Consider the following 15,457-nt stretch of genomic DNA (forward strand, 5'->3'; position numbering starts at 1 on the left):
ATCCCTGTGATAGGAGTGTGCCCCAGGATCATTCCGAATAACCAGAAATCTTCATCTGACTTTTTTGGGGGGCAGGTTCACATTATTCACTAAATTTGTAGGATGGTGGCAGCTAGCATCTAAGTCTGCTCAATGAGGACCCCGAGTACTCAACGGGGTCAAGGGCTGGGAAGTGATTTGGGGTACGCAGGCAGCACAAACCCAACTGGTCATGGGTTTTGTTGCTTTGGTCATGGTCATGTTGCTTTGAATATTGCATAAGTGACTTCAGTGATAGGTCTCTTTGGATGCTGGACAGTTTTATGGCAGCTCTGCCCTGAAAGCTTTACATGCCAGGGTCCTCGTGGGGTGACCACCTGAAGGTGGTCACCGTCACTAAAATTAACAGTGCTGTTCGATTGGGGTGGGGTTGGTCCCAGTGGTTAACTGTGCAAGAGCCTGCTGGAAAAAAGAAGCAGCTGAAAACCTGAAGTCAGCAAAAGAATAGGGCAAACGACCGATAGGTGTCTGGGCTCCTCTTCCCAGCTTGGCCAAGAGGACCTCTGCAGAAGCCCCTCAGCCTCCCTAAAAAAAAAAAAAAGGCACATGAAATGGAGAGAAGAGTGATTTAAAGATACAAGACAAATGCAAGAGTATTTGTCTGAGCTCTGCTCTCTGACGTTGCAGAGTGGTCAAAACGAGGAGGGAAAAGGTTGAATGCTTTTAGTGCTTAAATAATTAATTCTTGGCACAAATGAAGCGTAAGGACTGATGGGGACCAGACCCAGCGCTGCCTGTGTAGCAAGTGGGCACAATTAGATGAGCAAAACCAGGTAATGGGGAACTCTTAGGTTTAGTTCATTTGTGCCAAAGGTCCTCGAAATCCTGTGATGGTGCCGTAGCACCATCCCCTTCCTCGCCCCTACCCCCCAGAAAATAATAGTGGAAAAAATGCAGCTTTAAACAGAAATCTCTTTGCCTTTGGAATTGCATTAACAAAAAAAAAAAAAAAAAAAAAAGGCATGACTGAGTAAACATGAACTGAAAGGGCTGAATTTATCCTTCCTGTAAGTTTGGCAGAGCTGGCGCTATGGTCCGTGTCCGTGCGGGTGAAGTCATCCTGACTGGTGAGGGGGATGGCTTTGTAGTAGATGGCTGTAAATGTTTGCAGATATTCTGCTCTGCCACCAGAAGCATATTGCTGTTGTGCAGGTTTTCAGTGCCGTGTGTCACATAAAACACAGAAATAGGACAAAGGAAGCTCTGTTTGGTTAAATGACCACATACTGAGCATTTGTCATAAACACGATTTTGTAAGGCATTGGGAAACTGCTATCACTTACGTTTTAAGAGCTTACTTGCAGACCAGCAGTCTCTAGGAAAACACAGTTTGAATCTTCTATTTTTTTGCAATGGGGTAGTTTAAAGGGTTGGTTTGGGTGAATTTTTGCTTTGTGATTCACTGTTCTGGATCGTAAGCAAAGTTATTGTTGTGCTGCTGTTTCTTCAGGAATGGTATTGCTATTTTTTACTTCCCTGTGAATGGCAATAACATAAAGAAAGCTGGCATCAAGGATTGTGTTTTATAAGAAAAGAAAGAGGAAAGATGAAACGGCTACATATGGCAACATGGACAGTTTCCAACTGAATGGGGAAAAAAAGAGTCCGATTTTTGCAGCATATACAGAGAATTGAACTGTATTTTTATGCAAATGCTTTAGAAAATGCAGCTCAGCAAAGGCTCTTTTCCTGCCATTGGCTGGGAAGCATTTTGAGCGCCTAAAGACTCGCGTTTTCCACAAGAACTTCATGAGAAAGAATATAAAGAGGTAATAGAGCGTCTAAAAACATTATGCCTACCACAGTTGTGTTTTTTTTTTTTTTTTTTATACTGAAGTTTCATCTCAAGAGTCAGCTAAGAGGAGGAAGCACTGCCGTGCCTTTGACAAGCCCAACTAGTGATTGTTCCTCGCTGTTTTAACGTTTTTGTTGAGAAATGCAGGTCAAGAGCAGTTTGTTTGTGGAGTAAAAGACAAGGAAGACGGTGCTTGTTTGATGGCCCTGCTGCCAGCAGAACCCTCTGACCTAAAAACCCTTTGGGACAGCACGACCTGGACACAACGTTGGGATGTGGATGAGTGAGGCCCCAAATTAGGATGCTCCTTGGAGGAAGGGCTTAAGGAGCTGGGCCTCTCTACCAGCACGGGTGGGATGGGCAGACCTCCCAAGTGCTCTGTTCATATGAAAATAAATCACGCGGCGTTAAGCCAGGCAGTGTGTGCAGGGTGCCTGAGGGCATGTATCAAAGAAAATTTTCTAAAACAAGCCCGAAGGAAATAAACTTGCTTTTGCAGCCTTCCAGAAGGGGACACAAGAGGAGTCTTAGGCTGCCTGGCTGTCACTGTAACTTCTCGGTGTATCTGTTTGCCATTAGAGTTAATTGTGACTGAAGGAGATGCTCTCCTGCGGGTAGGCAGAAAGTGGCAATATATAAGCACAAAGCAGACAGAGGAGCGGCAGGCGAGAGCCCTCGCAGAGGAAGGGAGCTGGTGGGTGAAATATAGAGCCGTGCTTAGTGCTGACACTTGTTTTATATGCAGTGCACCAGGAAGGCTAGAGGTGGCTGGCCATGCCATTTCTCAGCGCCGGGTGAAGCGTGGATGCAGGGCACGACTCCGTCCGTGGAAGCCAGGAGGGGATGGCACCAGATCACCTCCAGTTGTGGTAAGATGCTAGGGTTTAAAAGTTGGCTCCAAACGTATTAGATTTGAATAGCTGGACGTCTGCCTGCTTTAAAAGAAAAAGAAGAGTGAAATTAGGTATTCTGACAAACAGTTTGAGCCCTTCTATATGTTTTAATTTTTAGCATTAACTTCAGGGCCCTTCCTGTAATTTCAAACATCTATAAAGAGATGAGTGGAAAAAAAACAACAAAAACATATCGTCATCTTACAGAGTACATTCAAAGCTGGCCGGCATTCCTCCTAAATAACACTGCTCTGCCTCCCTCCTACCACCACGTTTGTCCATCGTTTGTGGATAAGTGTTAAAATGAGCTGTTGGGATGAAAATGTCCTCATCGCAGATCCAAAGCTGCTACTAGAAACACTGAGGCTGAGAATGTGCATTTCTCTGCCGGCAGCATTTTACCAAAATACTTTCTGTAGTTTCTCAAAAATGCTTTCCTGTACTCACAGAGGTGGGAAGCAATTGAGTGTGTATTTTCTTTCCTACAGTCTCTTTCTTAATACTGCTGAAGAAATTGTTCTGGAAAGAAGAGAGAACCTTATTTTGGTTATAGGTGCACACTTCAGGGATGCCCACGTTACATCACCAGCGGCCAGCTTAAGCCAGAAGGCTTTTAAAAACCTGACCTTTTCCTTGGTTCTTTGCCACGGAGAATGCTAGGGGCAATGAAGGAAGCTTACAAAGAGCCATACCCTTGTAATTACCTGAGTAGCACCAAGGGATCATTACATTCATCCCATCCTTGCAGCAGCGGGGGGACGTGTTGGCGCAGGGCATGCTGCCACGTGTCGAATTTGCAGGGGTGAGAAAAGCCAATGCTGTGTGGGTGGTGGCTGCTACACATTGCTGATGGCAGGAGTCGCACCAGAGGAGCTGAGGATGTGTTTAAGGCAAAATTTGCTGGCAACAGCCACAGTCCCAATGCCAAATGCAGTCCTGGGCAGGGGGAGAGCCCTGCTTCGGTGCTCTGCAGCTCTCCTCGGCTCCCCGGGTATCTCATGGTGCATTCCCCAGGCTGAAATCAAGCAGGTTCAAAGCCTTGGAGAGAAAACCAGCAATTTCTGCACTGGGCGGACTGTGCGTGTGTGCGTGTGGTGTGATGGGATGGGTAATTTGGGGAAAAGGCGTGGTAAACATTTCAGTGATGGTGGCTAATTAAATAGAGGTTGAAGAAGGTGTGATGAAAAGACACACTAGTGGATTGCCTACGTAGAAGCTTAGAGCAGAGGTAATACATGGCCCCAGAAGTTAATATAAATGGCTTAATATTTTCAGATTTTGTGTCAGGCAGTGATAACCAAAAGAAGAGGATAGGAAAACATGCCAATCTCGGGAGGAATGAAGAACAAGGAAAAAAAAAAAGCAGGCATCAGACTCTCCCTGCTGAGTGCCATTGACCACTGAATTCAGAGAGCTCCCACAAGGTCAGACTTGTGATTTATTTCATACTGGGGATACCATTTGGGGCAATACACCAAGGAGAAGCGTGCTATATTGACAAGCTGTGCTGATGCTTTAAAGCTTAAGGTGTTGCTGATTTCTAGCCTGCTGGGTAAAGAGGCTAAGATTTTGTGCTTCGTTTCAATCGTGATTACAGCACGATGGGCTGATGGTCTTTCTGTGGTTGCTTCTTCACAAGAGTCACTGTTTTTTATCTTTCTCATGTATATCAGCCACATAACTGTTTGGAAATAGCCTTTAGAAATGAGTATAGAAGAAAACTGCAAAGATTAGTACTTGAACACTTGTATGGACTACCTCTGTAAGTCCTGGAGCTGTCTGCACCTTCACCACTGCCAAATCCCAAGCTGAAGGGGGCAAGAGCATTTCTGGAAGCCCCAGCTCTGGGATTCCTGCAATTCTTGCTTTCCATTAAAAGAACAGGTTTCCAGCTGCTGTGATTGCAAAGAAAAGGTTGAAAATGTAAGCCTAAGTATGCAAAAGCAACAGATGCAACTATAAAAAATATGATTTTTTTTTCCATTTAGTCCTGTTTTGAACTACTCCTCCTTTCTCCAGGCAGCTGATTCATTCTTTTGAATAGATTGTGTTGGCAATACTGTGTTTTTGTTCCCCAAGGGATAACTTCAGAGCTTTGCTTTCAAAACCACTTTGCCCAGTTTAGACATCTCTTAGAAAAACTAAATGAGAAGGAATTTGTAAGAAAAATTAATGATCTGCTACATAAATTTTTCACAACCTCGCACACGGATGGAGTGGGTTTGTAGAGTTACAGAACTGCGGTGACTAATAATAGTAATAAAGGGTCTGATTGTATCATGTGGTTAAAGATAGTCATAATACTCTAATTGTCTTTGCAGTTTTCCCACTCCTTGCTGTGACATCAGCCCATCCCCAGACCATTACATCCTGCTCATGGCTCTTCTTTGTTGATAAATAATGAGTCATTATATGCCTTGCTCTATGACTTGCACAGCTGTATTGCCAAATTTTCCTCTCTGCAGAATGAATCCCCCTTTCCAAGGGGGATTTAGTGTGCCTTTAAAATGGCAAAGTTTATCTGGCAACACACGTGCCCTTTAGCAGAGGATGGACTGGGTGAAATAAGGCTCTTGCTGGATGTTTCGCACTGGGAGCAGGCTCACCTACGGTAAACTGTACGTTTTTATTAATGACTAAACACTGCCACTTTGCAAGCCACCACGTGCCAGGATTGGAGCTGGGAAATCCCAGGGCTGGGATTTCTGTGGACTTCCTTGTAGGGCATATCGAAGCCAAAGACTCCAGAGCCCTGCTGTGACTCAGGCATCTGAACTGCATGCTGTATCTCAGGATGCTTATGTGTAAACAGATACACAAGGACATTACATGTTTTATCCACAAACACAAAACTGAATTGGTAATACTGAAATCAGAACTTGTTCTACAGCCTGCTGCTAGCTACGTGACAATTAGGAAGCTCTCCTAAAAAATCTTGACATGAAATCTAAAACAGATACTAATATGTATTAAAAAGCACAAGAAAGTTACAGTGTTTTCCAAAATGACAAAAATACTTAGCACTCCTTGCTTTGACACTGAGAACATTCAAGAATGAAGGCTGTGTGAAGCCTGGCACTTTAAATAGTGGATTTGCGTGGTGGGAAGATAGTGGTTTTCTTTCATTCTAATTTAAAAATATGATCAAGCATGTGGCACAGCAAACTTGCAGTGTTCAAGACCTGCTACGCTAATATGAATGGCTTGCCAACAGACAGTGTTCAATGCAGGATGCCTGCTTTGTACAGATGACTTGGGGGAGATAGAGGAGTGAAGGGAAGACCCAAGGGTATACCAGATATTCAGTGAAGCAGGATATGTGATTCGTTTGTTTTTCTTTCCTCGCATTAATAAATCATGCTTCTCGTGCTTGCAAAGCAAAGGAAGGCCAAGAGATAGGGTGGCCTGGGGAGAGGTGGCAAGTGTCCCTGGATGAAGGAGGGACAGGTGAAAACCAGAGCAAAGACTGGGGTTGCTGAGTTGCTGTCAGGCCAGGTGGATGGCCTCCAGCCCCTGCTCTTGTCTCTGTCTCCGCACCGTCCCTTTTTTCTCGCTAGATTTGGAGCCCCAAATCCGCCAGCTGTCCAACAAAAGCTCACCTCAAGCTGGCCTGGGGTGTGTGACAGGGCATCTCTCCCAACACACACCTGCTGAAACCACAACCCTCTGCCTTCACCAAAACGCCATTATTTCACAGAAAACCCTTCACCACTTGTGTACATGCTGCTTTCTGCCCCATGCCACAGCCTCCACATCCCAACGGGGCTGGCGGCCACCACGAAGCCGTGCTGGTGGTGACACCAAACCTCCGCTCTCTGGCCCCATTTTGGAGTCGTGCAGGGTCTGTGTGGCGGCGAGGCACCCTGAGGGCAGCGTGGTGTGCTCTCTGGGATAACGGAGGATTATAAATGATAATATAATGTGATAATATATGGTAATAATAATATAAATGATAAAACTCTGTGGGTCTTCCCTCCCAGCCATGCTGTGCGGCTGGGGGTTAAACCGCGATTACACCCTGAACAGCCTAGTCACCGCCGTCTCTCTGCCCTTCCCCGGTTCTTATCCCCGAAAAGGGGCCAAAAAATCAAAAAATAAAAAAAAAAAACCACAGCCCTTGAAGGATTTACACCGCGACACCCGGGCTCTCCTCAGCGGGCCGCGGGGCGCCGGGGCGGGGCGGGCGGCGATGGCGGCAGGGGGCGCTGCGGCCCCGCCGTTGCGGCGGCGCTGTGGCGGGGGCGGCGGGCGGCGTGATGCTAATTGGAGCCGACACGCGGCTCCTCCATCATCCCCCGGCAGCCCCCGCCGGCTCGCAGTGCCTGGGAGGCCGCCGCCGGGGAAGGTGTTGCCGCCGGGAGGCCGCCCCCAAGCCCGGGGCGAGGCTGTGGAGCCGCGCCGTGCTGTGTGGTGTGGTGTGGTGCCGGCCCGGCGGCCATGTTGGCCCCCAGCGGGCGGCTGTGGCGGCGGCCGCGCTCCCCCGGGGCGTGACGAAGCAGAAAGCCGCCGTGTGATAATTAAGCTGCCAGGTCCCGCCCGCTTTTTCTTAATAAAATCTAAATCCCGGGGGTTGCGTGTGCGCATCGCGGTTCACGTAAATATCAAAGGTCGGGGAGGTGCCGGCCCCACGCCCCGCGCCCCGCTGAGGTGAGGCGGGAACAGCTCTCCACAGCCGCCCCCCTGTCCCCAAACTGCGACCCCTGTGGCACCGAGTGGGGGCCCCAGGGGCTGTTTTGCCTCAGGGAGATGGTGGCAGCCCAGCTGGAGGGGATGGGAATAGTCCCTAAAGCTGATCCCCACCCAGCTTTACACCTGAAGCCTTTTTTGGAGGCAGTATTTAACAAGAGACTTCTTGCAGCTGGGCAATATTAGAGGGGGAAGGTGCCAAGTAACTGGGTGATGCCTCAAGCTTGTGTCTATCCATCTACCCGTACTTCTAGAAATAATATAAACGCCTTTTCAGGTTGTATTGGAGCTCCTTGATGTCGAGGAGGAGTTGGAGCACTCAGTGAGGCCACGCATCAATAGGAGAAGCTGCCAAGCGCCCGCTCATCCCTCCCATCGCGCCCCTCCAGCAGCCTGTCTATGAGGTAGTTTTTGCTCTGTGCATGTTCTGAGGGAAGGTTTGTGGTGATTTTGCTCCTGGGCTGTGCAGGACCCCCAGGCCTTGCAGAATTTACACGCGATGTGTGTGTTTGGAAGGGCAGGACAGAGGAATCAGGGGCTGCTGGCTCTGGGTCCTTCTGTTCACAGCTGGCATTAGTAGATGAGCCCTGTCTGTCTCTTTATTCATGTAGAGACTTACATTTTCCAAGGCACAGGACACAAACTAGGCTTGCAAGGGGACTGCTTGCTTTTACAGGCTTGCCAGAATTGGGAATTTGAATTGATCAATCTCAGTCTTAAAGGTTTGGACTCTGAGGTTATTCCCACCCTCGTTTTAAACAGATGTAAATCCGGAGCTAACTCCACTGAAGGAAGAGTTATGCGGCACAAAGCCACTGTGCATGTCTGTGAGCAGGTACAGCTGACAGAAATAAAAATAATGAAGTAGTGGTGAATAAGCCGGGCACCTTACGTTCAGCCGTAATAAGCAGGGTATCTGAGAGGCAGATGTTCTCTGTCTTGCAAGTGCTAGTCTCTAGCTGAGCATGGCTGAGAAGGCAGTGAGGTCCCCTGAAGCCCTTGCGAGGCGTGAATGTATACACAGGTTTTAATGATGTCTTAGAGGCAGAGTCCCCACAATCTGATCCCTACATGCAGAATTACAGTATTAGATACACTGCCAGACAAGTGATAGGCATGAATTGGCTTTACAGAGATCGGCCATTACATGTCTCCTTGTGTCTACCATAAGCCATTAATCAAAGTTAATGGATGTACTCTTCTGCAGCTTTGTTCTCTCAGGGCAGATTTATAACCCCAGGTTGGTCCCGTAAGCACGGGTGCCGTACATTACACCTCCCGATGATGTCTAGTGCTAGAGTGCAACACGTAAAGGGCTCCTTTACAACTGATGGTGGAGTCATTTTTGACAGGACCGGGCAGCTCTACTGCCCAGGGAATGGTTGTGCGTTAGCAGGATGACAAAGACTAGGTTTCTCCTGCCCTTTCGCTTTAACACGCTCCCTGCTACCAGAGAATAGCTGTGTGCTGGACTGGGACCATGCTTCTCTGACCTTTGCATGAGCCCAAAACAAGCATGAGGAGAAATTCTTCACCCGGTCGCTGCTCCTCTGTTGTTACTGCTTGGACTTTAGGTAAGCCTGACCTCTAAGAATATTTCATTGTCAAATGCTTCTGTTTTTCTTCTTCCTGTGGCCACCTAGAGAAGACTGCTCATCTTACGCATTAGAGAGGTTTGCTGTACAGGAATTTTTTCCTGTTTTCTTTATTTAAATAGCCTTTTCTGTTTCTTTGTGTTGATTTCTTCTCTGGTGTGGTGCAGTCACCTAGAATGGAAGGCAAGGATGTATCTATTTATCTTTGCTGTTACACTGTCAAAGAACATCCACCATTCCCCCAACAAGAATTTTATTTATTTTTTTGTGTGTGCTTACTTTTGGATCTTCACTTGCACTCCAAGCCCCTGCACATTTTAATGCCTTCTTAGATATTCTCTTTTCAAAATCCATCAAGTTTTTGCTTCCTCCCCCCGCAAGCTCCCGCCTTTACCTTCTGGAGTTCTTTTTGAATTTCTTCTTTTTCATTCTGTGGCTGTTTGAAGTCCTGGTTCTGCTTTGTCATTGTGTCTCCCAGCGTCTTCATGTTGGCTGTCAGGTTCCTCTTCACACATTCACTTTTTAGCCATCTCCTCCAATGCAAACATTGCCCAGACAAAGCTGCTGGTAAACTTTGAACGGGCTTGCTGTCTTCTAGTTGTGCTTCAGGGGTGTTTAGTTTGCCCATACCCTATAGCCTTTTCAGTTTGGAGCTGAGAATTACCTGGAGTAGGTCACTGCAGTGTGACAGGTTTTTGTTCTTTTTAATGTTCGTGTTTTTATTTTGTTTATTTTTTTTAAATAATTTTACATCTCTTTGCAAATGCTGTACAAGCTGAGTGTCATTCTGGGAACAGCACATCTTCTGTAGTGTTGCTACTCAGGGTATGGGCTTGTACACCTGCAAGTTCTGCACAGGTTTTGTATTCAGTAACTTAGTCTTTAATAATCTGTCCCTTAAAGCCTTGGTTGTCTAAGGAAAGTCTATGAAGATGGGTTAATAATCAACAGCTTGCATCACTGCTGTGGTCCATTGAAGCAAACTCTTTTGTGGATAGCAGTTAGTGGGATAGAGCATGGATACTGGGCAGTGCCTTGTTCTGCATGTAACAAAGGTCTGGAGGAAGGTTCTGCTGGAGCCAGTTGTGCTGTAGGAGCTCCTGAATCCAATTTTGCTGCTTGTGTGGAAATAAAGGAGCCAAGTACTAACCCAGCCAGTCCTGACAGAGCTGGTATGAAACCAATAATCGCCGTGGTTTCCAAGTGTGCCCACTGCCAGCCACATCATATAAGTAACGTTGCTACACAGGCTTGCAGGAATGTGCTGGTGGCATTGCATGGACTTTACCGCCAGCAGTGAAAATCCTTCTTTACCTTCCATTTCATACGGACACCGCAGCAGGACCAAAACACAAATCAACTTCTGAGTGAGTGTGGCTGTGATTTTACTCACAGGAGGACAAAATTAAGCATTGGGGTCAGTGCCTGCAGTGAGTAAGTGAGGTGACGAGTCTGCCCTTCAGAGGATAGCAGTTGGGTCTCTTCTACCTTTGTGGAAGAGTTGGGGAAAAAAAAATCCTCAATCACATTTTTTGATCCATAGTGACCGAGTAAATGAGTTTTCTAATTTGAAAACTTGTCTCTTTCTCTGTTGGCAAAAGTCTGGTTACTGGATTTCTCTACTTCCAGTTCTTCCTGGAGGTGGACATAGGTGGGCAAAGCGTTGTGAAGGGGTAGATTTGATGAAGAAAACAAACTTTTCAAGGAGACCTGATCTGTTTTGGTGTGACATGAAATTTGGTGAAGGCTTATTAAAAGTCAAAAAACAAAAAACATTAAAAAAAAAAAAAAAAAAAAAAACACAGAAAAGGAGAAAAGGTTTAAAAAATGATTTAATTTTGTATGCTTTTTTTTTTTTTTTCCTTTTCAGGTCAAAAATAGAGAGTAGAAGGCTTAATACATTAAAGGCAAACATTCCTCTCCTCCCCCCCCTTTTTTTCCTTAGCCATAATTTCTACCCCCCTTAGCTTTTATTTCAAGTAGATTCAACTGGAATTTTTTCTACCCATGATTGTTTTTTGTTTGGCCGTTGAACCAGATAATCCAATATTTGCACAGCTCTCCCTGGAGCTGCACAAAGAGGTAATGCTGTCACTATGATAGGTAGACCTCAGGAGATAGCGTGGAAACACAGGGTCTCCTAGCAGAAGCTCCCTGGCCTTTAAATGTTCACTCTCAGATCTTCAGGATTTCCCTGCAGATCTCTGGGCCGTGTTATATTAGAGGGGTTGAAGTGTTGAGGGGGCTACACTTTCCCAAAGGAAGCCAGAGGAAAAATGCTGTTGGCATGGAGTGCTTGGCCTGTTCATGAGTATTTTTCCCCCTAGGGAAAGATAAGGCTTCTAGTGCTAAATGGCAGGATTTATTCCTAGGTATGTTTGAGATTTATATTCTTTGTGTTTTGTTATTGTTCTGAAAACAGGGTTATTTATATACATATATACCCCTTGTCACCAGTTCTTATGGAGGCTGATGTACCTCGTTTTGTTTGTACAAAAATATTTGTTCTTAATTAAACTCACCTCTTCCTGTTTGCACCAAAACATGAAAATTGGCTGACCCATGGAGCTGTCAGCTCGGACAGATGGCTTTTTCATGTCTAGCCGTTTGCATGTGGAGATTCAAAGTCTTACTACTCTCTCTTAGGCAGGTAGTTGTATAAATTATCGAAGCAAATGCCCACCGTTACGTGCAGCTACAGAAGTAGGTTTCGTGCTTGTGAGATTTGTTTGCGCAAATACTCTAAGCCACCAAATTCTCCACCCAAACCTGCCACAGTTGCTCAGATCTTCCAGCAATTGCAGTCTAATTAGACCTGGCATTCAAAGTTGCCTCCAGCATTGGAAACAAAAGTAATTTAGTCGTAATAAAAGTGGTAGATTGACAGCTCTGGAGGCTGAACGCAGTTCATCTGCAAAACATACTCAAGGTGGGAAAGAGCTACAAGAATAGCCGCAGTGACTGTCTGAAGGGCTTGACCCCTGCCTTGAAATGACAACCTCCGAGGGATGAACATATGGGTAATTTTCTACAGGTCCCTCTACTGTCACTGCCAAGAGTGCTGCTAATTACTGACAATAATTAGTATATTGTCTGTAGTATGAATACTTTTCCACTAGGAAAAACACCTGATTCATTGTACGGCAGCCATCAAATGCCCATCGTGTAGTGACAGCGTTTAGTAAGTTAAGAATTATTCTGAATTTGAACCACAGCTGGTGAGGTGAAAGGCTTTATCCTATTACCAGTCCCCTGAATCATTCAGTCTACGGCGCGTGAGGCACAGGGCTGTGATTACCAATTCATTTCATAAAGGCCAACCGTTTAAAATTCTCTCAAACTAGCAGCTGCTTGAGGAATGAAAAAGCACTTGGGGCTGGACAAATATCTTTTTCTTCTTCTGGGTCAATTTAAAAGGAAAAACAACAATTCTTTCCCCTGACAAATGAGACTTTCAATCAGCATTGAGCTATCGCTGCAGAAGGGTAACCTGTCTTTGCTTACTTGACATATGGGATCCTTCCACTTCCAGAGGTGGAAGTCATGGTTAGGCTGAAGAGCACTTGACAAAATAAGTCGCTTCACGTTACCAATCCATAAGAGGAATCATTTGGGTTTAATGGGGAGAAAAGAATAGGCAATCCACCCACTTTAGTTTTTTCGTGGTGCTGTTGAATTCGTTTATTGCTGTTGCTTATAACCACAGACAGAGGCAAGAAAGACTTGTCGTGCTTTCCCTTCTCTTCCCTTCCCTTCTGTGCATTGGTTTCTGTGCTCTGAAGTACTCATTTCTGATGTAGGAAGGACCACAAGTGACTTGTGAAATCTGACAGATCTCCAGATGCTGAGTTAGAATGCTCCTCATTGCAGGAGGCAAACCTTAATGCAGTAGGCAGCAGGATTACGGGAGGTATATTTACCTTCAAGAATACTCATTTTCCCTTTCTAATTATCTCTTCATCTGCTGAGTCAGGAGGAAAATCAAAATCATTTCTGGTTTAGATTATGTTTTCCCAGGACTGACACGAGAATTCTGGGTGACATTCTCAAAAGCATTCAATTTAGACTATCAAGAGACTGTGGCTTTTAGGAGCATCTGTTCCTCGGACGTCTTTGGTACTGTTTCATAATGTCCCTATGGTTTGGAACAGGTAGAAGATCGCTGCCTTTGTCGCCATCAGTATAGGGTAAGATCGTCATTGATGCTTTCAGATGAGGCTTTGAAAATGACGATTTCATACATTATAACTGGAAACCAAGTTGTCGATGAGACGTGTTTCAAAAGAGTAAGAGTTTGCACTAATATTTCCACTATACTTTTTTTATTTGTCTCTCTGCAGTCTATTTTCCTGATAACCACAAACTACTGCAGAAGAGGAGGAAGGTGGTTTGTGTGTGTGTGTAAGGAATTTCATTTTTGCTCAGGGCAGTTGGGGTTGTTTTCTTCTTTTCTACAACATTCCAGGGTGATCTTCAAATTCCTGTTCCCCGTTTGAAAATCGACTGTAAGCAAGAGGCTTTTCTGCCTGCTTCATTGGTCTGTTCTGCGCAGCCTACGAGCGGTTTCAGACAGAGGCTTGCTCTCCTTCCAGAAACATGACCGCTTCCAGTCTGCATGCTTTAATGATCTAGAAATACCGTGCTGTTGCACTCACTGGCCACTTCTGATGTGGACCAATTGTACCATACCCACAGAGACATGTGCTGCGTGTCCTTTTCTCATCTGCCTCTGTTCCCTCAGCCCTACTTGAGACGAGCAGACTTCTCTCCATGCAGCCCTGCCTGTGAACAGCCCCGGCAGCCAGTAGCTTGTCTCCTCGTCCCCAGCTGCGTGCAGCTCCAGCAGCAGTTTGGCCCAGCTCCTCACACAGCGCAGCCAAAACACAAACCCTATGTGTAACAGCACAGGTGGAAGCCTTCCAGTTAGTAGCTGGTTTGTAGAATAGTTTGGGATCATTCAGGTTGGTAAATGCTGCGTGAGGTTAAAGCACTGTTGTGCCTCATGCTCGCATAAACTCACATTTCGTGGCTTTGCTGTGCAGGTTAGGTCGCAGCAGATCTATCTGGAGCACCCAGTGAGGCTAAGCAGTCTTCCACTTTGTTGTTTGATATCAGATGTTTTATTAGGGAACTAAAATCCAGCTTGACCTAAACAAGGCGGGCCTCCCTGTGATTTTTAGGATGTTATGCCCTATTCCATGTCCGTACCTCACAGGCCGGTGTGTAGTTAATTATGCGTGGCCTTCCTTACCTTGTTAATTGATGCGCAAGCTTTGGGAGGTATGGATCATTATCTAACGTAATCATGCAGAAATGTGAAGGGCGGAAAAGGGAGGAAAAGAAGGGAAAAAAAGCCCACATTCCTTGATGTCTTAGCACAGTGGAAGCGTGTGGGGGTTGCCCCAGCGAGTTCAGAGCTGGAATGCCTCACGCTATCGCCGGGCTCCTCGGGCTTTGAACAGCCCGTGGCTCCAAACGCCTCCGTGATCCTGTTTAGAGAAGCCACTTGAAACGTGTCTGCTCCTCCTGCTGCCCCTTGCCCTGGCACCTGGCAAGAGGGCAGAGGAGCCTCTCCCTCCATTTTCTGCTCACTGATCTCCATCTCGCCGGCGTTCGCTCGCAGCTCGGGAGGCAGGTGCTCTGGAGGCCGCAGGCTCCTTTAATCCCTATTAAGAACAGTAGATCACAGTGGCCCCTCTGGCCTTGTTCCCGATGACTATGAAACTAGCTTTAGCTGCGCAGAGATTTAATCTTTCTAGTGGAAATGTAGCGTTGGTCAAAGGTCTGCGCTGCATCTTTTAGGGCAGTTTCTTAGCTCCGGGAAGTTAATCGCGAGGCAGCGGCTGCTCTGAGTCGCAGATTTTGGCAGAAGGCTCCTGCAATGGATTCACCTTCCTGCAGCTCTCCTCTTTTGCGGGGAGAGGCCCCACAGAGGAAAGCCCCAAACTCTGCCAGAGGCGGGGAGCAGGCCCCTTGCAGGCTCCTGTCCCTCCTTCAGCTCTTTCCCCCCCTCAGGATTTGTGCCTCCATCTTCAGTTAATTCAGATTGTACCTAAAGTGCGTCCACAACTACGTTTTTAAGCAAAAGTGGTTTCCATAGTAACACTGGAGCTTTCCTAAATGCAGTCGATGATGTAAACAGCTAAAATGACTGTCACCCCAAATAGTTGTTTATTTCTTCGCTGTAGTTTATTGAGTATTTAAATCTCTTGTAGCACACACAACAGATTTACCACTTCTAAGTATAACTTAGAGGAGTAACACGTTTTTTTTTTCCTTACTGCTTCCATTTCAGCTGATCTGTTTCCATGTCAACCGCACACATTGATAACGAATTGACATTCTGACTGCATGTGGCAGTACGGGGTGCAAGGTGGCAATTAAAATAAATCGATGTTTCTAATGATGCTGATGCTAAAACTGTGCCAAAATCCTGGGATTCCCATGCA

The 15,457-nt window shown here is 46.1% G+C and overlaps 1 protein-coding gene across 11 annotated transcripts in view; it reads left to right on the forward strand.

Moving 5' to 3' along the window:
• Window positions 1-3,455: 3,455 nt before the first annotated feature.
• The window catches only part of CXXC4 (CXXC finger protein 4), a 166,851-nt gene continuing 154,849 nt past the window's right edge, over window positions 3,456-15,457 (forward strand). For 2 of the 11 annotated variants that reach the window (XR_011808829.1, XM_072036967.1), the window contains exons 1-3: window positions 3,456-4,151; window positions 7,691-7,817; window positions 8,867-8,987. Coding sequence is in view for 4 of the 11 variants with exons in the window: in XM_072036967.1 (XP_071893068.1) it covers window positions 8,930-8,987 (58 nt within the window). In the remaining 7 variants the exon portion in view is untranslated. Of the gene's footprint in view, window positions 4,152-6,797; window positions 7,375-7,403; window positions 7,818-8,866; window positions 8,988-15,457 lie in introns of those variants that run through there. The other 9 variants (XM_038178114.2, XM_072036968.1, XM_038178115.2 and 6 more) reach the window with 9 other exon arrangements.

This window comes from Anas platyrhynchos, chromosome 4 (assembly GCF_047663525.1).
Source record: "Anas platyrhynchos isolate ZD024472 breed Pekin duck chromosome 4, IASCAAS_PekinDuck_T2T, whole genome shotgun sequence".
NCBI classification, from domain to species: Eukaryota; Metazoa; Chordata; class Aves; order Anseriformes; family Anatidae; genus Anas; species Anas platyrhynchos.